The sequence below is a fragment of the Phocoena phocoena genome, chromosome 15 (assembly GCF_963924675.1).
Source record: "Phocoena phocoena chromosome 15, mPhoPho1.1, whole genome shotgun sequence".
NCBI lineage: Eukaryota > Metazoa > Chordata > Mammalia > Artiodactyla > Phocoenidae > Phocoena > Phocoena phocoena.
This window is the reverse complement of record NC_089233.1, coordinates 60,825,284-60,851,475: the sequence shown is the minus strand read 5'-3', so window position 1 is coordinate 60,851,475 and position 26,192 is coordinate 60,825,284. Positions and strand designations below refer to the sequence as shown.

Sequence of the window (26,192 nt, the reverse complement as noted above, 5' to 3'; positions counted from 1 at the left end):
ATGACAAAGGAGCACAGAACATACTATGGAGCAAGAATAGTCTCTTCAACAAATGGTGTTTGGAAAACTGGACAGTCATAAAAGAATGAAACTATAGAAACGCTATCTCACATCATATTTTAAAAATGTACTCAAAATGAAGGCTTGAATGTAAACCTGAAACTATGAAACTCCTGGAAGAAAACATAGGCGGTACTCTCTTTGGCATTGGTCTTAGCAATAATTTCTGGATATGTCTCCTCAGGCAAGGGAAACAAAAGTAAAAATAAACAAATGGGACTACATCAAACTAAAAATCTCCTGCACTGCAAAGGAAACTATCAACAAAACAAAAGGACAACCTACCCGATTGGATAAGATATTTACAAATCATATATCCAATAAGGGATTAACTTTCAAAATATATAAAGAACTCATACAACTCAACCAAAAAAAAAAAAAAAAAAACTGATTAAAAATTGAGCAGAGGACCTGAATAGACACTTTCCCAAAGAAAACATACAGATGGCCAACAGACACAGGAAAATATGCTTAACAATGCTATCATCAGGGAAATGCAAATCGAAACCACAATAAGACACCAGATGTCAGAAAGGGTATTATCAAATAGACAATAATGAATGTCGGCTAAGATATGGAGTAAAGGGAACCCTTGTTTCCTATTGGTGGGAATATAAATTTGTGTAGCCACTATGGAAAACAGTATGGAGATTCCTCAAAAATTAAAAATAGAACTACCATACAATCCAGCAATTCCACTTCTGGGCATTTTTAAAAGGAAAAAAAACACTAATTCAAAAAGATATATGCACCCCTATTTTCATTATTTGCAAAATTATTTACAATAGCCAAGATATAGAAGCAACTTAAGTGTTTATTAATAAATCGATGGATAAAGAAGATGTGGTATATCTATACAAAGGAATATTACTCAGCCATAATAAGGAATGAAATCTTACCATTTGCAACAAGCCAGATGGGCCTAGAGGGTATTACGCTAAGTGAAATAAATCAGACAGAGAAAGACAAATACCTATGATTTTGCTCATATGTGGAATCTAAAAAACAAAACAAATGAACAAACCTAACAAAACAGAAACAAACGCAGATACAAAGAACAAACTATTGGTTGCCAGAGGGGGAGAGAGTTGAGGTGATTAGTGAAATCGGTGAGGGAGATTAAGAGGTACAAACTTCCGGGCTTCCCTGGTGGTGCAGTGGTTGAGAGTCCACCTGCCGATGCAGGGGACGCGGGTTCGTGCCCCAGTCCAGGGAGATCCCACATGCCGCGGAGTGCCTGGGCCCGTGAGCCATGGCTGCTGAGCCTGCACGTCCGGAGCCTGTGCTCCGCAGTGGGAGAGGCCACAGCAGTGAGGCCCGCATACCACACACACACAAAAAAAGAGGTACAGACTTCCAATTATAAAATAAGTAAGTCACAGGGATGTAATGTAGAGACTAGAGAATAATATGGTAATAACTTTGGTGCCAAATGGTAACTAAACTTATCACAGTGAGCATTTTGTAATGTACAAAAATATCAAATCACTATGTTGTACACCTGAAACTAATATAATATTGTAAGTCAATTATACTTCAATAAGAAAGAAGGGAAAGAAAGAAAGAAAGAAAGAGGAAGGAAGGAAGGAAGAGGGAGGGAGGAGGAGGGAAGGAATGAAAGAAGGAAGGAAGGAAGGATGGAGGAAGGAAGGAAGGAAGGAAGAGCTTCATAAATTTTTTTAAATTAAAAAATAACAATAAAGCTGTCAGGTTAAAAAAATAGTTCAATGATGTCTTCTGGTCCTATTGAAAGTTATTTGTGTTACTGCCAAGTGATCACCTTCTCAGTAGCCCTGCTTCTTAAAGTCTTGTATAAATTCTGCTAGGGGGCTTCCCTGGTGGTGCAGTGGTTGAGAATCTGCCTGCCAATGCAGGGGACACGGGTTCGAGCCCTGGTCGGGGAAGATCCCACATGCCGCGGAGCAACTAGGCCCGTGAGCCACAACTACTGAGCCTGCGCGTCTGGAGCTTGTGCTCCGCAACAAGAGAGGCCGCAACAGTGAGAGGCCCGCGCACCGCGATGAAGAGTGGCCCCCGCTCGCCGCAACTAGAGAAAGCCCACGCACAGAAGCGAAGACCCAACACAGCCAAAAATAAATAAATAAATTAATTAATTAATTTTTTAAAAAATTAAAAAAAAAAATTCTGCTAAATTTCAAAATGCTTAATATATGATTTGATTTTTGTTAGAAGTTAAAGGAGAGTTTTGCATGAGGGAGGGTGGATATTGTGCAAATCAGAGTTAACCTATGAAGACAGAATTCTGAAGGCCAGTGTATCCCTGACAATGTAAACATCTCTGAAATTAGCAAAGGTTTGAAAGACCCTAGGCTTTCAAAAGTCATGCAATTGGTGGAAGTTTGAGACAGTTTTACTCCAACCTTCCTATTAATCAGGAAAATCCCATAAGCGGATATCTGGGATAAACAATAAAGCAATTTTAATTCAGCTAAAGAAAAAATTTAGAATAGTATACAACGTGTTCCCAGATGTTTTCTTTAGATAGTAGTAAGGCTACTCGTTATTTTGTTCCTTCTCTTTTGTTTTGTATTTCCAGATTCTTGTTAATAGTGTTAACAAGTTATATGATAAAACTATTTTTAAATACTGTTTTTAGTTGACATAAAAAGGAAAATAAAACAAAAGACTTTCAAATAAACATGCTTCCTGGCTGACCCACTTAAATAAATAATTTGCTCTCAACTCCTCAACTCAATAGAGCCTGGTGGGTGAGTTATCCAGAAATTTATCACACTTACATCCTTTTATAAGTAGTATACTAAAACAATCTGTACTTTTAAAACTCCCGGTGGACTTTGAGGTCCTTAGATTTAGCAATAAGTACTGATTAGTGATTTCTTCCTCTTTAAGAAACATCATGTTCTTTATTCATCCATCTAACTCATGAAAACACCTACTCCCTACTTTATGGGATCAATCTAGGAGATTTTCCAGGCTCATAGACTCTATGGCAGCAGGGGATAGAATAGACATACACATATACATATGCATGCACACATGCAAACACACACACATTACTGAAGTGGGAGCAAATAGACACAATTTTTTCTAAGATGTTCTTTTAATGTTATCTGTGGGACAAAGGAATGTGAGTTTTCTAATCAAAGAGTTGGTGAAGAAGACAGTGCAGGTTAGATATAGAATGTTCTCCTCATTGTAGAGGCAATACATTTTGTTAATATAAATAAACTCTTTCATCTTCAAAACTCAAAGATCAATTTTTCAGCCCTACCCTCTTTGTAGTTCTCATCCTATCTAGAATAGAGTCCATGATTTACTTCAATAACTAGAACTCTTTTGTTCCTCTTCTTTTAGTCATTTAAGTCCTTGGGCACACCACAAACCTGTATTGACCTGACTATCTGTTGTGTACATTTCTGTATTTAGATAGACAAGTGTTGCTGGTGGCATTACACAAAAAATACATTGATACTATGTAAATTTATGGTAATCAATCTCAACTAGTTCATCTACACTGTCCAGAGGCTATTGTATTGAACTGCTCACAGCCAGAGCCAGAGTGAGAGGTTGTTAAACTAAGATGATAGAGACAGTATAATCTCCAAAACCTTATTCCATAGATGATATTAGTATCCTGGTTTGGATCTAAAATGAACTGCCTTGATTCAAACGGATTTCTGGATTGGTCTTAGACATGAAAATGACTGAAAGCAATTCAAAGGAAAGTCTATTAATCTTCCGATAATCTTTCAAAAGGGGTATAATGCCATAGAAATCAAAGCCTGAGTAACAAAATCATTCACATAGTTTCCTAAACCTGCATTAATAAGAAATGTGTTGTCAAAGTAGAACAATCCCCAGAAGAATTTTCTCCCAACCTCCTCCAAGATATGTCCACTGAAATCAATGGACAAGCAAATCTTCCCAGAGAGCAGACCAGAGAGATACAAACTAACTAAAGAATTCTCTACACTGGCAGGAAATAAATCATTGCTATTTTGGTCCATCAGGATGATGCTTTATGCTATGTTATCTCTGTATTTTCTCCCCTTTTTGCTATTTCTAAATGAAAATTTTATTGTAGTCATCCTTTTAATCTTCCATCATTGTATATTGCTTGTCTGTAAATTTAGCTAGGATATAAGAATAAAAATCAGCTACCATTTGGACTGGCTGAAGTGATAGACCCAATACCTAGAGACCTAGATTTAGCTGAATGCAGTCAATGGAATAGGCTTCATTTATTCTATTTCCTTATTCATTCCTAGAAGTGAGTACCTGTCTACCTTGGTCTATCTGGGCAGACAGCCAAAGTAGAGAAAGCACAGAGTTTTCTCACCAGCAGTCTACAGCCTACAGAATGGCATCAGGTGTGATGGGATGGAACACACTGTGTCTCTGAATTCCATGTGTGGGTAAAGTGGGTAAACAAATTTCCTGTGCCTGCCCACGTGATAAAAAGTCCACAGTTCAGAAGTTTAGGGGCACGCTTCGTATTATAGCATCTGTTCTGGTTCAGTGCATAAGAATCTAAGTCTCTGAGGGAGATGACATAGTGGACCAAGAGCCTTGGCTGTCACCTCCTCTTGGGAGCCTGGCCATGAGGTTCCTCCTGATCCTTGCAATTCTGCTGTTCCAGAACTTCACAGGTAATCCAGAGATTTCCAAGGGCTGACTCAGACCACGCTGGTTTTATAGAGGTGAGCGTAGCTGCCTTCCAGGGGCTCACTCAAATCAACAATGGATGGAGTACTTTCAAGAACGCAAGAGAATTTTATAATTCACAGTAGGAAGAGATAGGGCCCTAAGGATGGCTGAAGTCCATCCAATGTCATCAGAAATTCCCTCTTCCTGAGCCTTCTACTGTGCTACTGTTTTTAAAAAAGGAGTATTCATAGAGCTGAAATAAGTCATAATTTCCTCTGAGAAGGACTCATTACAGAAAGACATAAGACCAATATCTGGGGATGCCCTTATTTCTTTGGATACAGATTTTACTCTGGCACCCAGCCATATTTTATTCCAATCTCATACTGTAGATATATTTTCATCTATTTTACTACAGTGTGTGAACAGTGGAAGGAGAACAAACTTTGGATTCAGGTTTTAGAAACATGCCTTCAACATCTACTAGTTTATCGACTTTGGATAAAAGGTGAAGACTGGCTGAGCCTTAATTTCCTCATTTGTGGAGATAATGACACCTGGCTCATAGGGGATTTATTAAATGACAAAAACGTGTAAAACTTCTAGCACAGGGCTTGGCACATACTAAAAACTTAAAAATTAGCTTCCTTTCCTCTTTCAAAATCAGACCCCTTATATTTGCCCCATATTATAGGAATAATAATGGTCTACCTGTAGCCCCTTAAACTCCTAAGAATCAAAGGAATCTCTAGAACCTGGTGTTGGAGGCTGCATCTTTGTTCTCAGTCTCATCCTCTGGGGTTTATTCCAGAGGATAGTACAAGCCCCGAAGCCAAAATGTGAACATCCTGAACTCTTAGATTATTGAAAATATTTAGGATCACTAAAGTAGACATATCAAGGTGAGCAGAGGTCTGGAGAAATTCTTTCCTCTGGAGATAGAAAGAGAATGAGAGGTCATAGAGGGATAAAACAAACCCAAGACTGGTTCTATGTGATGACATAGAAGCCAAAAGAAGATATGCATTGACAAAATGCATTGACAAAAATGTACAATACTGAGAAGTAATGAGGGAGGAAGAAAGTTGAGGGTAAAAATATCTGACTGGACCAAAAAAAAAGTCATTCTTGACCATGGTAGCAAGTATGAACCCAAGAGCAGAGTCTGATTCAGACATAAATACCTAGTAACAAATTATTGTATTCCAAGCAGTGGTAGGGAAGTAGTACTCTGGAAGCATTCAAATAGAGGCAGATTTTCTGAGGTTCTCAGATGGAGCATAGTTCCATGGCCTGAAATCAAGGATTCAGCTCCTTTATTTTCCCAAATAAGATCTGTTGCTCTTGGTGAAGTCCATCAGATGTAGGATGGAAACCCAAAACCTTAGAGGAATAAAATATGAGTGATCAGTTAGACATAAACACTGAAGTTCACCCTCTTGGAGAATCCTCTGTGGAATATTACTGGTATATGTTCTGTGGGTCTCCCATATACTTTATCCCTACAAACATTCTCTGTCTTCCCTATGACTAAAGTTGCCTTTTGTTTCAAACACTGACCTTGGCCTATTGTTCTTTATGTGCGCAGTAACCAAACAACTTAAGAAATGCTGGGGTGAATACATACGAGGATTCTACAGGAAAATATGCGAAACAACAGAAATACATGAAGTACTATGTGAAAATGGGAGATATTGTTGCCTCAGTATCATGGAACTGGAAGCACTTAAAAATTTACCAGAACACCTCGTCCAAAGCCAGTGACATGCATTTACTTTTCCACAAGAGTATTATGCATACGAACAGAATTATACAAACTCCAAAAAAAGTTTACATCAATCAAGCACAATTTTCTGTTAGTTTATTTCTCAACCTATTCCAATAAACTGAGGGGAAGAGGTCCACTTCCTCTCCCTTCTTGTTCCTAGATCTCAGTCTAATAAATCTCATTGCCAGTTTTCTGACTCATTGTTCTTTAACCAGAGGTTGAACATTCAATATATCATATGATGAACTGATAAGGACAACTCAGAACCTCCCCTTGAAAAGAGGATACAACCAGTACACTAAAAAATCTATAACATGGAAGACTAGAAGGAGAAACTCAGGAAAGTAGACCTGTAATTCAGGAGAGGGAAATATGAAGCTGAATATTCAGAAAAATATGTGAGTTTAGGATTAAAGTTGTGCCTTGTGAAATGTGTAGGATTTCAACAGGTGAGTGTTAGTAGAGAAGGTAATTTGAGTGAAAAAGATGAAATCAACAAATGGAAGGAAATTAGAAAAGACAGGACATTTTAGGAGAATATACATGCATTTTTTTGGTTTAAGAATAGAGTACCCGGGCTTCCCTGGTGGCGCAGTGGTTGAGAGTCCGCCTGCCGATGCAGGGGACACGGGTTCATGTCCCAGTCCGGGAAGATCCCACATGCTGCGGAGGGGCTGGGCCTGTGAGCCATGGCCGCTGAGCCTGTGTGTCCGGAGCCTGTGCTCTACAACAGGAGAGGCCACAATAGCTAGAGGCCCACGTACCGCAAAAAAAAAAAAAAAAAAAAAAAAAAGAATAGAGTACCCAAAGTTGAACTATGGGGAAGTCTAATTTCCTTAGCTCCTGTGTAAAAGCAGTGAGCTGGGAAGATAGAGAAGAATAACATTCCACTATTATGGAGCTCACCATATAAGGTGGAGGCAGACATAAATATGTAACTCTAAGACAAAGTTTTTAGTTGTTTCTTTGCTGTTGTCGTTGTTTAGTGTGTTACCACTAGGAACACATCCTTTACTGAGGTGACTGGAGCCCTTAGGTGTTTGGAGGAAATGTAAAGGACCTAGGAACTGGTCTGAATTGCAGTATTGTATGAGATTTTGTTGCTGTCTTGATATGCAAGATGACATAATGACTATCCATTTATATACTCAACCTAATTCTTAAAATTATACCTTTTGGATGTGATTAACATGACAATTTTCTTTCCAACTACTTTTCACACTTATTTTTCAGTTTTGTTTCTTATATTATTTCACCACTGTAGTATCCATCATGAATTTATGGTATGTGTTCTCTTAATTATCCTCTTATCTCCTGTCCTAGGGCTGGGGCAGGGGAATATACAAGATGAGCCTAAAGTATCTCGTAGTGCCATAAAGTAAGCACACGCTTTAAAAATCAGAAGGATGCCAACACACCATTGTAAAGCAAGTATACTCCAATGAAGATGTTAAAAAAAAAATCAGAAGGATGGGGCATATTAATGGGACATAGGAGTCACTTTGAAAGAGCTTTGAATGACCAAAATGGGGACAATTTGAGCAGTAAGATAAATAACATAACATTGGATTATAATACAAGGTAGAAGCGAACATCCATGAGTCCATACTGATATGAATAAATAAATAAATAAATGGTAAGAAGAGACAGATTTTCTGTACAGAAGAATTCCAAGTAATTTATGTAAATACTTCTTCCCCAAGGAGGTGGGGCTTCACCTCCCTCTCCCTTGAATATGGGCTGTGCTTAGTGACTTCCTTCCAAAGAGTAGACTACGGAAAGGAGTAAAAGGGTGACTTTAGAATGGGTAAACTTCATAAAATCATGTTTTAGATTTTATGGAAAAATCACACAGATAGCATGAACATGTGATGTGATACAAATGGCACTTCACCTTTGTCGTCTTCCTCCCAAAAACCCATAACCCAGTTTAACAATGAGAAAAACCCAAACTGAGTGGCATTCTGCAAAATATCTGACCAATACTCCTCCAAATTGTCAAATTCATCAAAAACAAGAAATTTCTGAGAAACCGTAACAGACCAGAGGAAGATAAAGAGACATGACAACTAAAGGTAATGTGATATTCTGCATGATCTCCCAAAACAGGAAAAGGAGGTTAAAGAAAAACTATTATAATAAGGGCAGAGCTTAGTTAATAACAATGTACTTAACTGTGATTAAGGCATCATGGTCTTGTAAGATGTTAACAATAAGGAAAACTGGATGAGGAGTATACAGGAGCTCTCTGTACTATCTTTGTATTACTTTTCTATAGATAGAAAACTGTTCTAAAATTAAAAGTTTATTTAAATTAAAAAACTAAACACTGGCTTCCCTGGTAGCACAGTGGTTGAGCGTCCACCTGTTGATGCAGGGGACACGGGTTCGTGCCCCAGTCCAGGAAGATCCCACATGCCGTGGAGTAGCTAGGTCCATGAGCCATGGCCGCTGAGCCTGCGCGTCCGGAGCCTGTGCTCTGCAACAGGAGAGGCCACAACAGTGAGAAGTTCACGTACCGCAAAAAAAAAAAAAAAAAAAAAACTAAACACAAAATCAATTTGGCAGGAGTCTCTGTTTTCCTATTTATCCAAGAGCCTTCATATTATACTGTCATTAAACATTTGATGGAATCAACTAAGATTCAACTCTTTATAGGAAGTATACAAATTATAGGTTGTTTCTTGAAGACTTAAAGGACAATTCTTATTTTCTATTTCTTTTAGTTAGCTTTTGTATTTTTGCTTTATTATTTTTCCTATTTTGTTAAGATTTTCAAATGTATTTCCCTAAAATTATCTGTAAAGTCTTCTTTTTCTTTTTAACGTCTGTAAGGTATATAGTGGTGTTACTTTTTTGTTTCACCATTGTCTGTGTCTTCACTTTTATCTTGATGTCTCACCATTCACTTATTAATTTGATAAGTCTTTACAAAAACCAAATTTTCTTTATTAATTTTTGTTTAGTTTCCATTTCTTTAAGGTCTTTATTAATGTTTTTATTTTCACTTATTTTTCAAACAACTTCACGTGCAATAATATCACGTTTTAAACGTGTAATATAATGTCTTATTTCTACTTTGTTAGTTTTAATATGCCTTTTTTCTAACATTGTTAGATGACGTTTACCTCTCTTATTTTTAGCCTTTCTTCATTTCATACATGAGCATTTAAAATATTTGTTTATTTTTGGCTGCGTTGGGTCTTCGTTGCTGCACACGCGCTTTTTCTCTAGTCTCAGTGAGCGGGGTCTACTCTTCAGTGGGATGCGCGGGCTTTTCATTGCGGTGGCTTCTCTTGTTTCAGAGCACGGGATCTAGGCCCACGGGCTTCAGTAGTTGTGACTCATAGGCTCTAGAGTAGAGGCTTAGTAGTTGTGACACACGGGCCTAGTTTCTCTGTGGCATGTGGGACCTTCCCACACCAGGGCTCGAACCCCTGTCCACTGCATTGGCAGGCAGATTCTCAACCACTGCGCCACCAGGGAATCCCCACATACATGAACATTTTAAAGCTATAGATTTCCCTCTCTACATAGCTTTAGCAATATCCCACAAATTTTTAGCATATAGTATGTTCATTATTGTATTAAAAACCTTCTTATTTTTCTTAGATAAGAGTACATAAATAGAATTTACATTACATGAGGACTATAGGGACAAACATTGACCATGAAATTTTCTCAATTGTAATTACAAATACAGTAATATTGCTTTAATTATATGTAAACAAAATCAACGAAACATCAAAACTTAAAACAAACAGAACATATACACAGAAACATCTACACACTTGTCCTTCATATAGTTTGTTTTCAGTATGATCCTCTGTCTTGCCATGAACTTTTATGTGGCTTAAAACTGGCATTTATGTCATAGAGTGTTCTGCTGTGATTTACGTCATAGCAGAATACTCTATGACCTAAATCACAGCAAGATCCTTTTTGACCCACCTCTTAGAGAAAAGGAAATAAAAACAAAAATAAACAAATGGGACCTAATGAAACTTAAAAGCTTTTGCACAGGGCTTCCCTGGTGGCACAGTGGTTGAGAGTCCGCCTGCCGAGGCAGGGGACACAGGTTCGTGGCCGGACCGGGAAGATCCCACATGCCGCGGAGCGGCTAGGCCCGTGAGCCACGGAGAGGCTAGGCCCATGAGCCTGCGTGTCCAGAGCATGTGCTCCGCAACGGGAGAGGCCACAACAGTGAGAGGCCCACGTACCGCAAAGAAAACAGCTTTTGCACAGCAAAGGAAACCATAAGCAAGACCAAAAGACAACCCTCAGAATGGGAGAAAATATTTGCAAATGAAGCAACTGACAAAGGATTAATCTCCAAAATTTACTAGCAGCTCATGCAGTTCAATAACAAAAAAACAAACAACAAAATCCAAAAATGGCAGACCTAAATAGACATTTCTCCAAAGAAGATACAGATTGCCAACAAACACATGAAACAATACTCAACATCATTAATCATTAGAGAAATGCAAATCAAAACTACAATGATGGGGCTTCCCTGGTGGCACAGTGGTTGAGAGTCCACCTGCCGATGCAGGGAACACGGGTTGGTGCCCCGGTCCAGGAGGATCCCACATGCCGTGGAGCGGCTAGGCCCGTAAGCCGTGGCCGCTGGACCTGCGCATCCGGAGCCTGTGCTCCGCAACAGGAGAGGCCACAAGTGAGAGGCCCGCGTACCGCAAAAAAAAAAAAAAAAAAAACTACAATGAGATATCATCTCACACAGGTCAGAATGGCCATCAACAAAAAATCTACAAACAATAAATGCTGGATAGAGTGTGGAGAAAAGGGAACACTCTTGCACTGTTGGTGGGAATGTAAATTGATAAAGCCACTATGGAGAACAGTATGGAGGTTCCTTAACAAACTACAAATAGAACTACCATACCACCCAGCAATCCCACTACTGGGCTTATACCCTGAGAAAACCATAATTCTAAACAAGTCATGTACCACAATGTTCATTACAGCTCTATTTACAATAGCCAGGACATGGAAGCAACCTAAGTGTCCATCAACAGATGAATGGATAAAGAAGATGTGGCACATATATATAATGGAATATTACTCATCCACAAAAAGAAACAAAAATGAGTTATTTGTAGTGAGGTAGATGGACATAGAGTCTGTCATACTGAGTGAAGTAAGTCAGAAAGAGAAAAACAAATACCATATGCTAACACATATATATGGAATCTAAGAAAAAAAAAAAAAAAGGCTCATGAAGAACCTAGGGATAAGACGGGAATAAAGACACAGACCTACCAGAGAATGAACTTGAGGATATGGGGAGGGAGAAGGGTAAGCTGTGACAAAGTGAGAGAGTGGTATGGACATATATACACTACCAAACATTAAATAGATAGCTAGTGGGAAGCAGCCGCATAGCACAGGGAGATAAGCGTGGTGGTTTGTGACCACCTAGAGGGGTGGGATAGGGAGGGTGGGAGGGAGGGAGACGCAAGAGAGAAGAGATATGGGAACATATGTATATGTATAACTCATTCACTTTGTTATAAAGCAGAAACTAACACACCATTGTAAAGCAATTATACGCCAATAAAGATGTTAAAAAAAAAACCTGGCATTTATTTTTCTTTTATATTGACCTCTGTTATGATTCTTCTAGTCCTGGACTTTCTACATCAGTAAATTTTTTACAGTTTTTTTTACTTACAAAAGTTTGTTAATTAATACCATTATCTATTAACAATTTCTCTTTGTCACCATCATTTCAAAAGTGGAAGAAATTTTACCACCAAGAAAGATGTATAAACGACATAGTAGGAAAAAAAGTCAGATTTTTAACTAAATTCATCCAATTTCTTAAAATATCATTGCATTATTCTAATTTTTCTAATTTTATTACAGACTGGTTTAAACTTTATTATGAACTACATTGGGGTACATGGATCCTTTTAAGAATTCAATTATTTAGTTTTTAAATTCTCAAATTTACAATTTATATAATTACTGATACTCAGTGGGCAGTAGACCTCTAGGGTGTATCTACTGCACTATGTCTTGTCTTCTATAATAACTCTGAATCTAAACTTCCCTTCAGTTATTTTTTTTTTTTCTATAGTTAGGTGTGGAAGGTGTTTGCTTACCTGTTTCCTCTATTTTAATAAATAATATATACTGCACAGCCTAATGGTTAGTGTTTTTGTCATTTTTCATCTGCTTGTGACAGATGGACTCTTGGTCTGCTCTTGAACTCTGATAATAGTGATAGGCAATACCCATTCAACGATCATTATGTCAAAATACACTCAATAGTTCTGGAAGTTTCTAGACAATCTTTCCATTTTTTGGAAGCTTGAGATCAATCCCACAGCCCTGTCCCACATGAGAGTCCTGTCACCAGTAATAACGTGTCTAAAGATTCCAGTAAAAATGTTAGATTTTAATATAATGTATAAACTATTATATTAAATATAAATGATTTCAACAAACCATTTTTAAACGAGAGATTATAAGATTGGATTAAGGGCTTCCCTCGTGGCGCAGTGGTTGAGAGTCCGCCTGCCGATGCAGGGGACACGGGTTCGTGCCCCGGTCCGGGAAGATCCCACCTGCTGCGGAGCGGCTAGGCCCGTGATCCATGGCCGCTGAGCCTGCGCGTCCGGAGCCTGTGCTCTGCAACGGGAGAGGCCACAACAGTGAGAAAAGATTGCATTAAAAAAGAAGTCCTAACTATTTGCTGACTACCAAAAAAGCTCTTTAAATATTAAAAAAAGTAGATAAATTTTTTTAAATTACATATAACATTAATTAAAAGAAAGCTGAAGTGGCTATATTAATACTGGGCAAAGTAGATTGCAAAACAAGGAATATTAGCAGGGATGAAGAGGGACATAAAGAAGTTAGTTTGCCAAGAAAATATAACAACACTAAATGTGAATGCAGCTAAGAATAGAACTTCAAAATAAAAACTGGTGGAACTAAAAGGAGAAATAGAGAAATCCTCAATTATATTTGGGGATTTCAACACTCATCTCTCCATATATTTCTCAACGTATTGTTCTCCTCTTAATCATCACTTTCTTCCTGCTTTACTCGCATTTAATTTTCTTTTTAAAAATTTAGGTTTTTTATCTCAATAATGTACAGCCTCTAAATAAATGCAGGAAAAGTGTTTGAAACGTTCAATATTTATTTACGAGAAAACCTACAGACAATGTGTCTCTTTATTGCCTGCACCCAGGCTGACCCATCTGACCAGCAGTTTCCCTACTGGTTAATAAAGTGAACCACAAAAAAAGTCATTTTTCATCAAGTTAAAAAGAATGTTAGTACATTCCACAATCTGAACAACCACAGTGCACTGATAAACCAGCTCCCAAGGTGGCGATGCGGACCTGATTTAAAGTATTTGCTAATTTCCTTGTGTAAATTCTCCCACATAGTTTATTTCAAGCTATAACGTGAAGTCACTGAATATGGAGTTGGAAAGAGATGCTCACACTTGGCTCTATCTACTCAGTACAAGCCAACACCAGCGCACTGCTCCCCAGTATGCTAATGCAGCAATCAGCGCCTGTTGTTACTAAGAACCAGGCAGCTGCCGCTGCTGCATGAACATGGCCCCTTGGCTCCTCTGACTGAAGGAGCTTTCCAGAGCCTGGCAGACAGCAGTGTTAACTGCACTCCTACACAACCTGGATGCCAGGATGCATATCATGTGGTCAGTGCACACAATCCTCATTCACTCCCACCCCCCAGGTGAGGCAATCATATTAGGTTCCAAGTCTGGAGGGCATGCTGGGAATCAAGCCTCAGGAAACAGTGAGTGAATGAAAGAAGTGACCTCAGAAAACTCCTGAGATGCAGTCAGGACTGGGGGCTAAAGTGTGCATAAGCATGTCAGTGAATATGTGCAAGTTCTGAATGTGTGTGATCTTGTGTGCAGTAATGGGTTGAAAACAACCAATCACATGAGGCAGTCTTAGAGGGGAAAGTGTCTTAGAGTCAGAAGATGTCCCTTCCTCCGTTTCAAGCCACTAGAGTTATAGTTCTAGCCTGCACAGGGAGGTGGAAGGATAAAATCTTTGAACTGGATACAAGACCGGAATTTTGGAAAAGGAAAAAAGTGGACAAAACTTTGTAGAATCCAACCAGGACATAAGTTGTCAGGAAACACTACCCAGCATAAAAGGAGAATTTAATATAGCTCAGCTAGGAAGAAATCATATCTATACACATATATAATGACATAAAAACATTTATGAGAAACTTTAATAAACTATCTTTTTTGCCATGGCACACTCATTATACCTTCCAATAATGCAATGTCAACTCCTATTAATGTTCCCTTTGCTTCATAAAGTCCCGCCAGTCACTGTCTCCCCAAACCCTCTTGCTACTAGTTGAAGAAGCAATTAACACATGCTTGAACTAACTTAAAAATGAAAGTGGTGCTTAAGTTAAATAGTAAGTAGAGGGATTTTTAAAGGACTCTATGGGGAAAGGATACAGAGAGAGAATTCAATGCATAGAAAACATCCTGCACTGAGGCCCTGAATTAGAAGGAATACGGTATATTCCCCCAAAATGAGGCTTGTGGGCAAAGAACAAGAGAAAGGATGATGTTGGAGAGTTACTTATTAGGCTAATAGACCATGTTAAAGCTTTTGATCTTTAACTGAAGAGGAATCGGAAGCCATTAAATATTCTAAGCAGGGAGTGATGTGGTCAGGTCTGCACTTTTTAAATCACATTGTACTGAATGCATAAATGTGTTGAAACTGGGAGTAGCTATGGAGAGAACAGAGAAAAGGTTATCACCATGGGCCAGGTGAGAGGTGGTCTGGACCAGAATCAAGGTAGTGAAGATGGAACAAAGTGGGTAGATTCAAGAGCTATTTAGCAGCAATAATCATTGGATGTGGTGGGAGTGAGGATGACTAACTCCCTGGTTTCAGCCCACAGTGATATGAGAAAGTGGGTTATGGTGGTATCAAGCACTGAAGGATAGTCTATATCCTTGTGTTTCCTCATTATCACAACTCCAGCTTCTCTTCGAAGCCCCTTAAATGAATTCTGGAAGCTATGGATTGAACCTGTGGCATAGTTATATTATGGCACATAGAATTGATAGTGAGGGCTCGGTGAGATCCTAACGATATACCAAGATGGCAGTAGGATCCCACATTTGATGCATATAGTGACTCTGTTGAAACAATAAATACTTTTTTCTTTATTTAATGACTATAGATGGTGCTGATTCTGCTTTCTTCAATATAGTCACGAAAGTCATCTACTGCCTCTTCCCAGAATCCACTGACCTTGCTACCATTTCATACCCCAATTCACTTTTTCCCCTTATCTAGCCCACTCGTGGAGGGAAAGGAGACTGTCTTTTCTATGTCTAGGAATACGGTGTGATTGGACATGAATTGGCTCTCTGAAGCTGAGTCAATGCCCTGAGAAATGCAGATTTTTTTCTTTGGACTGTGACCTAAAAGAAGTGTCTCCATTTTTTATCAATAAGTGAGCACTATAGGTTGTAGTGCAGTGTGTCTTCACAATGCACCTGTAGCAGGAAACAGAGTTTCATGCATTATCTTAATGTGTGGATCAGAACAAGTCCACCACGTCATGAATGAATGCTGGTCAAACAATGCAATAAAAGTGAGTTTCTATGGGACCAAAGTGTGTGTTGTACTCCAGATGCATAACCCATTTGTGGTCTTATTTAGTCCTGATATAAATTTTAGTAGAGGCTGTCCTCAATTTTGTCCCAAAGCATTTCTCTTCATCACTGTTAATGCTGTGTTCCCCTCACTGCTCTCAACTACCAGTTTGCCCAAATTCCTAGTCAGAATTTCAGAAAGAACCCCCTTGATGGTCTCTGCTGAATAATACATTCTACACCTGGCAGCCCTTGGATGAACTGCATTGAGTCAGACGCCCATCCCTGTGCAAGGTATAGCCTAATGCTGCCTTCCAGAGGGAAGGCTATGAGTAGAACCATTACAGCTACAAGGAAACTATAAGGATGACAAGCACTGAACTAACTAACACACTGGAAGCTCTATCAGAATCTCCTAGTTCCTGAAATATACAAGCATTTACCCAGTGACCCAAGATAGAAACCTAAGAGGAATGCTTAAATCCTCTCTTTCCCATTCTCTGTTTCCAAGTAATCAACTAATTTGGTTGAGTCTATCTTCTAATTATTTTAAAAATCTAGCCTTACCTCCATATATTTTCTAACATTGCCTGCAAACAGGCATGCATCATATCTTACCAGCTGATTGCAGCTCCTTCCTGTTCTGTTTGCCTCCAGAAGTCTTTCTCTCATCTGTCCCCTACACTATTCTCTGAGCTACATTTATATAATGAAACTTTATGCTTTTATCTATTTCAGACCTTTCAAGTTTCCTCTGTTTCCTACAAGGTCAAGTCCAAAGATGTTTAAAAGATAAGTCTGTAGTTTCACTTTTCATTTTTTTCCCAAGCCTGAACATCTTAGCCCATATTCCCTAATTAGGCAGCTCCCACCTTAGTAGCATCTCTAAGAACAGGCCAATTAGACTGAATCTGTCCCTGAAAATCTACTTTAGCTCCAGCAATATTAAAGGAAGAGGTTCTCTGCTCCTGAATTCTTATTTCAAAGCTGGTGTAGTGGACATCTGTCAGACTTCTCAACACTTTTCCCACATTGTTTTATCTTGGTAGTAGGAATGAGTCTGTACCTTCCAAAGTTGCTCCTAGGGTACAGGCATGTGACCAGGCTATTATGAATAGTGATGCGATGAACATTTATGTACAAGCTTTTGTGTGGACATATGTTTTCCTTTCTTTTGGATGTATAACTAAGAGTGAAACACTCAGATCATATAGTAAATCTATGCTTAACAGTTGAGGAATTGCTAGACTGTTTTCCAACATGGCTGCACCATTTTACATTCCCATTAGCAGGGTATGAGGGTTCCAGGTTCTCCACATCCACGACAAAACTTGTTATTATTTGCCTTTCTGATTATAGTGATCTTAGTGAGTGTGAAGTGCTGTATCAATGTGGTTTTTTCTTTAACATCTTTATTGGAGTATAATTGCTTTACAATGGTGTGTTAGTTTCTGCTTCATAACAAAGTGAATCAGTTATACATATACATATGTCTCCATATCACTTCCCTCTTCCATCTCCCTCCCTCCAACCCTCCCTCTCCCACCCCTCTAGGTGGTCACAAAGCACCAAGCTGATCTCCCTGTGCTATGCGGCTGCTTCCCACTAGCTATCTATTTGACGTTTGGTAGTGTATATATGTCCATGCCACTCTCTCGCTTTGTCCCAGCTCCCCTCCCCGTATCCTCAAGTCCATTCTCTATTAGGTCTGCATCTTTATTCCCGTCTTGCCCCTAGGTTCTTCTGACCATTTTTTTGTTTGTTTGTTTTTTTAGATTCCATATATATGTGTTAGCATACTGTATTTGTTTATTTTGTTTTTTGTTTGCGGTACGCGGGCCTCTCACTGTTGTGCCCTCTCCCGTTGCGGAGCACAGGCTCCGGACACACAGGCTCAGTGGCCATGGCTCACGGGCCTAGCCACTCCGCGGCATGTGGGATCTTCCCGGACTGGGTCACGAACCCGTGTCCCTTGCATCAGCAGGCGGACTCTCAACCACTGCGCCACCAGGGAAGCCCCATACTGTATTTGTTTTTCTCTTTCTGACTTATTTCACTCTGTATGACAGTCTCTAAGTCCACCCACCTCACTACAAATAACTCAATTTCGTTTCTTTTTATGGCTGAGTAATATTCCATTGTATATATGTGCCATATCTTCTTTATCCATTCATCTGTTGATGGACACCTAGGTTGCTTCCATATCCTGACTATTGTAAATAGAGCTGCAATGAACAGTTTGGTACATGACTCTTTTTGAATTATGGTTTTCTCAGGGTATATGCCCAGTAGTGGGATTGCTGGGTAGTAGTAGTTCTGGTAGTGGTAGATGGTAGTTCTATTTTTAGATTTTTAAGGAACCTCCATATTGTTCTCCATAGTATCAATTTACATTCTCACCAACAGTGCGAGAGGGTTCCCTTTTCTCCACACCCTCTCCAGCATTTATTGTTTGTAGATTTTTTGATGATGGCTATTCTGACTGGTGTGAGATGATATCTCATTGTAGTTTTGATTTGTATTTCTCTAATGATTAATGATGTTGAGCATTCTTTCATGTGTTTGTTGGCAATCTGTGTATCTTCTTTGGAGAAATGTCTATTTAGGTCTTCTGCCCATTTTTCAATTTGGTTTTGATATGTAATTATCTGATGGCTAGTTATGTTGCACATTTTTTCATTTGCTCAACTCTTCTACTATTACATGAAAGTCTGTTGTTAGATGGTTCAATGTGTTGAATTATATCATTATCTCTAAAGGTACCCAGCTTTCATCCAAGTTTTTTTTGTTTTGTTCTGTTTTTTTGCGGTACGCGGGCCTCTCACTGTTGTGGCCTCTACCATTGCAGAGCACAGGCTCCGGACGCGCAGGCTCAGCAGCCATGGTTCACGGGCCCAGCTGCTCCGCGGCACGTGGCATCCTCCTGGACCGGGGCACGAACCCGTGTCCCCTGCATCAGCAGGCGGACTCTCAACCACTGTGCCACCAGGGAAGCCCTTTTCATCCACATTTAATCTGTTCCTTTAAAATTTTGTCTCCTGGTGAATTGAAATCACCAGAGCAATACTCAATTTGATCACAGATTTTGGCCTCCAGAGCAGCCAGTTTTTCATTATCACCATGTTTAGCCATTGTGGCTCTTTAAGGTCCCTGTCTTCCAGAGCCATACCAGGCACGTGATCACTAACAGTAACGTGTGGCAATATGTGGACTTCCCAGAGTCACTGCTGGCTAACAAGTGTGAGAAAGATGGGGGCCATTTTCGGTTCATTTTTAAATTGGGTTATTTGTCTTTTATTATTGAGTTACAGTAGTTCTTTATATATTCTAGATGCAAGTCCCTTATCAGATATATGATTTGCAAAAAATTTTCTCCCTTTCTGTAGATTGTCTTTTTGCTTTCTTCATGGTGTCCTTTGAAGCACAGAAGTTTTCAATTTTGATGATGTCCAGTTATTCACTGCACTCTTTTAAAATAAAGACTTAAAAAATAAAGATAGGCCACACGCAAACTCTGGGGAATGTGATGTGTGTTTGTGCAAGTCATCAACTGTGTTACTTGAAATGTGCTCTTTTTTATTCTTTCCCAGCATGGTAAGGCTTACCATGCCACTATTCTTCACTAAAGAATACAGATATTTTGTTAAATTTTTATTTTACTACTTCAAAGTCATTGACTATATTTTAATTTAGTGACATACCATAATTCAGCTACATATAGCCAAGATAACAGGAGTATCTACTTTCTTGACAGGGCCCATAGAAATAGATATGTTACCAAACCAACCTTGGGTCTGCTGACATGGGGTTGTGGTGAAGGAAAATGCAACGTTTATTGAAAGGCCATGGAAGGAGTATGCATAAAATGTTTAAACTCCTTGATTGCCCTCAGGGAAAGGTTTCTAAAGACTGGGTGAAGGAGAGGGTTGGAGGGTGTTTGATCAGCTTTCATGGACATTCTTCTGATTGGTTGGTGGTGAGGCAACTGGGAGTCAACATCATCAACCTTCTGGTTCCAGCCAGTCTGGGATCTACATGCTTGTGGGCAAACTACTGTTCCACCTGGTGGAGATTTCAGCATCAGCAAAACAGCTCAAGAATATGGCTCAGAATATTATCTATAGCCCTTGAGGAAGAATTAAAGGTCCTTGATTTTGTTTAATGGCTAAAATATTATTTTGTCTTGCTTGACCGTTTTCCTTTGTTTATGCATTTTCCCAATTCTCTGATTAAACTTGCTCTTTGGAACTCAGGGAAGGCTTAGGAGGCTAAAGTTTTTCTACAAATAAAGGGCAGGTGGAAGACATGGAAGAGGATGTCTGTCCCAGGAAGGCCCCATGAGGTCCTGCTTGGTTACATGTTCCCTGAGGAGGGCTATGAGCAAATTTTCTAAGAAGAGGTGAGTGTGGATAGGAAATGATTAATATCTCTGACAGCTTTCATGAGCATTGTCCAAGACTCCTAGGGAGATGGGTGGTTCCAATTGCTGACACTAAGTAGAAAACTTTACCTAGAACATTTGGCAATTTAAAAATGTTCTGTGAATAAGATTTTAGAGAATGCTATAAGACAGATCCAAGAAAAACAAGGTACCCATAATACAGCCTATACCAAAGGGAGCATAACAAAAACATGGGATTTTCATTGAATTTTGCATATAAAAATAGGGCAGACAAATAAACATGCATCTAACAATACAAACCACACCCACTTCTCCTATGAGTATGGCAGGGATACAAGGAGGATAATAGGGCAAAAGTCAAAGCAAAAAGTAGATGCATCCCGTCAAAATAGAATTCAAGGCTTAATTATCTGTTCTGTTTATTATACCCCACTGTCCCTACTCAGAAGACACTTCACTGGTTGATCTGATACCACCTTAAGCCAAAATAGATTCTCGTATCTAATCTATCAAAGGACTTATGCAGAGTAGAGGACACATATAAAGACAATGGGTAAGACCCATCTTCATGTTATAGTGCCCAAATGGACCCTCCCTAAAAATGCCTCTGATGATCCACAGTGATGGAGGACTGAAAAGCAGAGGAGCTTGTGAAGTGCTGCCATACAGAAAGGGCTTTTTAAAGCCTTTTTTAAAACTCCTCTGAGAATTAGGTTGATATGGCCATGTATTAGCTTCCATGAGAATTAGGTTGATATGGCCATGTATTAGCTTCCATGAGAATTAGGTTGATATGGCCATGTATTAGCTTCCATGGTGTGAAATCAACAAAAAATTCTAAAATTTTATAATCCAGTCCAATCTTTGTTTGCTACATACTTCTCCAGAATTCCCAAAAGCCACAACTACTAAAAGGAAGGTCCTTGTAGGCTCTTAAAATAGTGACCTATCCACCTAAATATTTGTCTCTCTGTCCTCTCAGTGAAACAATATGGTGAGCTGTACATAGAGGGATAAGGCTCATTGATTTCTTTATCCAAGATGAGTAAATGTTAGCTCCATGAAAGTTATTTATGACAAATACTTCAAGCAAGGAACATCAATGGATGTCACCACAAAAGTTTCGGTTCTGTTCATTTGGAGAGCATTTGTTATGGTCATGACTTACTGAAATTTTATCTAGTTCCTGAAGAGCTTTTTAAATATGTCCTTCTCAATTTATAAGGCTTTAAATTTCACACTATTTCTTTAATTTTTTAATTTCAGCTTCATTGAGGTATACTTGACTTACAAAATTGTAAGGTATTTAAAGTGTGTAACGTGATGATTTGATATATGTATACATTATGAAAAGAATCTCCCCCATCTAATTAATTAATACAGCCATTGCCTCAAATTGTTTGTTTGTTTGTTTTGGTGAGAACACTTAAGTTCTACTCTCTCAGCAAATTTCAATTATAGAATACAGAATTGTCAACTATAGTCACCATATTTTACATTAGAACCCCAGACCTTATTCATCTGAATAGCTAAAAGTTTATAAATTTCACACTTTTGAAACCAACAGACTATGAAATGATTTCAAAGATCCTACGAGTAATATTTGCCTAATTGTGTCAAATGGACACAACTTAGTTCAAATTGCTACTAAAAAAGGAGATAAAGCATGCACATTAAATGAGCTTCAAATGATGTACTGGAATTATCACTAGCTGTCATCACTGCCCATTAGACCTGCCCCAATAACGATTGTGAAAATATTCAAATGTCTTGCCTTCCCCTAATGAATTCTTAGCTGTTAGCCAAACCCTCTGTATTCATTCCCACACACACAAAGCCAGGACATTCAGATCTGCTTAGACCTAAGAAGCTTCATTAAAAAGAGTAACATGAAATGCTATGAAACATTACCTCAAATAGAAAATGGAGGGGCTAACTGCCACCTCTACTAACGTGTTCACTTCATATCTGTATCACCCATGTTGCTACTATAATGCCTAGAACATGAAAAATATTCACTTATGTTTGAAGTGTTAAAAAATGAGTGAATACATTAACAAATAAATCCAGGTTAGCATAGGACTTTATTATGCAGAGAATCAAGTTCACAAAAGAAGTAGATAAATCTTTTGCCCTTCCCTGTTGGATTAGGTGGCACTTTTGGTTTAAGAAGAGTGGAGACCAATGGAACAAGTGCTTGGTTTATAGTGAAATTGTGCTAAGTGTGACAGTGGGTAAGATAGCATAGTCCAACTCCAAATCAGGCTTCCTTGAAGGTGCAGGTGGCTCTATGACTTGTTGATATTGTCTCTTTTCATCTTCATTAATACAACATAATTTTCCATTTACACATGCTATTTCATATGTTTCTCCCAGTTTGCATTTCTTCCTGCAGTAACCTGATATGCTACTAAAGCATCTTCTGTGTTGTGCTGCATCTATGCACAGGAAACAGCAATGAACAAGATTAGTTCCTGAGGCAGAGAAGAAGTTATGTGGTTCCCCACAAACTATGACATCCTGTGGTCCCAAAGTGAACCTTATGCTAAGAGAAAACTCAGAGCCTCCTCCTTGAAAATCATCCCAAGTTAAGACATCCAAAACCCCAGGTTCCTAGCCAATACCCAAAGCCAACATCCTGTCAGCCCTACCACAGTCCAGTGTCCCCAGAGAGTACCAACTTGTCACCATGGCACAATTCAAAGCCAAATTAACTTTTAAAAGAACATCACAGATAGAACGTTTAAAGTTAACAGTGTAATTGGGTTTCACACTCACTGAGATGGACAGCAGAAAACTCCCTTTGCCAATACCTCAGGGGTCTCAGCATTTATTGCTGTTGAAAACTTCCCTCATTCAGCCTCTATGATTTTTTCACAACCTGACTCTTCCATCTCTTCTCTCTCTCTCTTTCCCTCTCTCTGTCTCTCTCTCTCTGTCTCTCTGTCTCTCTCTTTCTCTCTCTCTCTCTCCATCCTCCTTTTGATCTCAGATAAACATGTTGTCCAGGGATCAAACTCAATTCCATGTATGCCTGTCTTCCCAGACATTCAAAATGTTACCTATTCAGAGCATTGCATTGAGGTCCTAAATCTGCTTTTCCAATTCTTTCTTTACCCTTGTACGCAAATGTGAACAAGCCCACAGAATAAAGATGAAGAAAAAAGACATGGTTCTCCTTATTCTTTTTTTTTTTTTTAACATCTTTATTGAAGTATAATTTCTTTACAATGTTGTGTTAGTTTCTGCTGTATAATGAAGTGAATCAGCTCTATGTATACATATATCCCCATATACCCTCCCTCTTGCATCTCCCTCCCACCCTTCCTATCCCACCCTTCTAGGTGGTCACAAAGCACCAAGCTGATCTCTCTGTGCTATGCAGCTGCTTCCCACTAGCTATCTATTTTTTTTTTAACATCTTTATTGGGGTATAATTGCTTTACAATGGTGTGTTAGTTTCTGCTTTATAACAAAGTGAATCAGCTATACATATACATATGCTCCCATGTGTCTTCCCTCTTGCGTCTCCCTCCCTACCACTCTCCCCATCCCACCCCTCCAGGCTCTCCTTATTCTAAATTCCAGAACCAAGGAGCATCTTTGAAGGTTAAAAAGATATATTTTTTAACATCTGTATTGGAGTATAATTGCTTTACAATGGTGTGTTAGTTTCTGCTTTATAACAAAGTGAATCAGCTATACATATACATATATCTCCATATCTCTTCCCTCTTGTGTCTCCCTCCCTCCCACCCTCCCTATCCCACCCCTCTAGGTGGTCACAAAGCACCGAGCTGATCTCCCTGTGCTATGTGGCTGCTTCCCACTAGCTATCTATTTTACCTTTGGTAGTGTATATATGTCCATGCCACTCTCTCACTTTGTCCCAGCTTACCCTTCCCCCTCCCCATGTCCTCAAGTCCATTCTTTAGTAGGTCTGCGTCTTTATTCCCATCTTGCCCCTAGATTCTTCATGACCTTTTTTTTAGATTCCATATATATGTGTTAGCATACTGTATTTGTTTTTCTTTTTCTGACTTACTTTACTCTGTATGACAGATTCTAGGTCCATCCACCTGACTACAAATAACTCAATTTCATTTATTTTTATGGCTGAGCAATATTCCATTGTATATATGTGCCACATCTTCTTTATCCATTCATCTGTCAATGGACACTTAGGTTGCTTCCATGTCCTGACTATTGTAAATAAAGCTGCAATGAACATTAGAGAAATGCAAATCAAAACTACAATGAGATATCATCTCACACCAGTCCGAATGGCCATCATCAAAAACTCTAGAAACAATAAATGCTGGAGAGGGTGTGGAGAAAAGGGAATCCTCTTGCATTTTTGGTGAGAATGTAAATTGATACAGCCACTATGGAGAACAGTATGGAGGTTCCTTAAAACACTAAAAATAGAACTACCATACGACCCAGCAATCCCAGTACTGGGCATATACCTTAAGAAAACCATAATTCAAAAAGAGTCATGTACCACAATGTTCATTGCAGATCTATTTACAAAAAGATATTTTTAAGACCACAAAAAGACAACCTACCTTCCTACAAGAGCAAAGAAGAAGGGAACTCTCACTGACAGAGCTCTCACCATGAATTTGGTGCTTCACATTTGTAAGCTCATGTAATCCTCACATGAAATAAAATCATTATGAAATTGAGTCGTTATACTCACCTGACAGATGAGAAAACTGATTTTCAGAGGGAATAATTAACTCATTTCATACAACTAGACCATGATGAGGACATATTTTAACCTCACATCTACAAGACTCCAAAGCTTGTACTATTCACATTACTGTTTTAGTGCAGGCTGAAAATGAATTTGGAAAATGGAAAACGAGATGGCCAGATTCCTGGGTGAGAACTATGTCCAACATTGTAAAGGTAATTCTAGATGATGGATTCCTTCCTGTCTTTGGAGAGGACTTCTGATAGTACAGCCCTGGTTTCTTACCTCCCTGGTTGCTGTCCTCTAAGACACAGACTCAAGTCAGGGTCCGAAGACAGTGAGTACTTTTGATGATACCAGCAAGATATCAATAATCTTGAAGGCCCTGCCCCCATTCCTGTGACTAGTAATATTTCCTAGAATTTCATGGTACATTTAGACACATTACCTTTGGGTACCTCAAACAGCAGAATAATGAGAACCAGAAACAGCTTCATGTTTACAGACTTCCCAAGACAAATAGGCAGCAGAATTTCTTTGTCCAGTGACCTGTGTCACACAGTCACGGAGAGTCTTTCAAGATGAGACAGAGTTTTGGGTGCTATCAGGGTTCTGAGCTCTTATTTTAACCCACATGGAAGGACAGGAAATCCAAGTCCACCCCCACTTTCATTCCCAAATATGGAGATCACCATCACAGAACATTTGATCACATCACACTTACTCCTCCTTCCTCAGGATATGAGCTCCCAGAGAGCAGGAACAATGATTTCTCCACCTGGGCCATCAACCCACTTGGGTCAAGGTTGGTTGGCCATGTGTCCTGGTTTGTGTGGGACTGTCTTAATTTATTCCTACTTTTCCAATATCCAATCCAGCTAGTACCGCTTTTCACTCACAAAGGTAATCCATTTGGAAGAATAACTGACTCATTAACTAATCCATGTAAACACATAAGCACATCAAATAATCATGTTTTTAA

At 39.0% G+C, this 26,192-nt stretch overlaps 2 protein-coding genes across 2 annotated transcripts; one reads left to right on the top strand and one right to left on the bottom strand.

Annotated features, from left to right (window-relative positions):
- Window positions 1–4,642: 4,642 nt before the first annotated feature.
- Window positions 4,643–14,028, top strand: DEFB127 (defensin beta 127). The gene is given in 4 exon segments (XM_065893278.1): window positions 4,643–4,691; window positions 6,278–6,415; window positions 6,418–6,449; window positions 13,885–14,028. Coding segments are annotated over 4 exon segments (363 nt in total).
- An 8,685-nt stretch (window positions 14,029–22,713) lies between these two features.
- On the bottom strand, window positions 22,714–25,707 carry DEFB128 (defensin beta 128). Its single transcript, XM_065893277.1, has 2 exons — window positions 25,659–25,707; window positions 22,714–22,949 (listed from the first exon to the last, which is right to left on the bottom strand). Exons 1-2 carry the CDS (start codon window positions 25,705–25,707, stop codon window positions 22,714–22,716), a joined length of 285 nt encoding a protein of 94 aa, XP_065749349.1.
- Window positions 25,708–26,192: the final 485 nt, after the last annotated feature.

What these genes read in the sequence shown, in the direction of transcription:
- DEFB128 (XM_065893277.1), bottom strand. Translation starts at nt 25,707, where the DNA reads ATGAAGCTGTTTCTGGTTCTCATTATTCTGCTGTTTGAGGTACCCAAA. An exon ending in GCTGTTTGAGGTACCCAAAG is followed by an intron (nt 22,950 to 25,658) that starts GTAATGTGTCTA and finishes TCCTGTGCATAG; the next exon opens with ATGCAGCACAACACAGAAGA.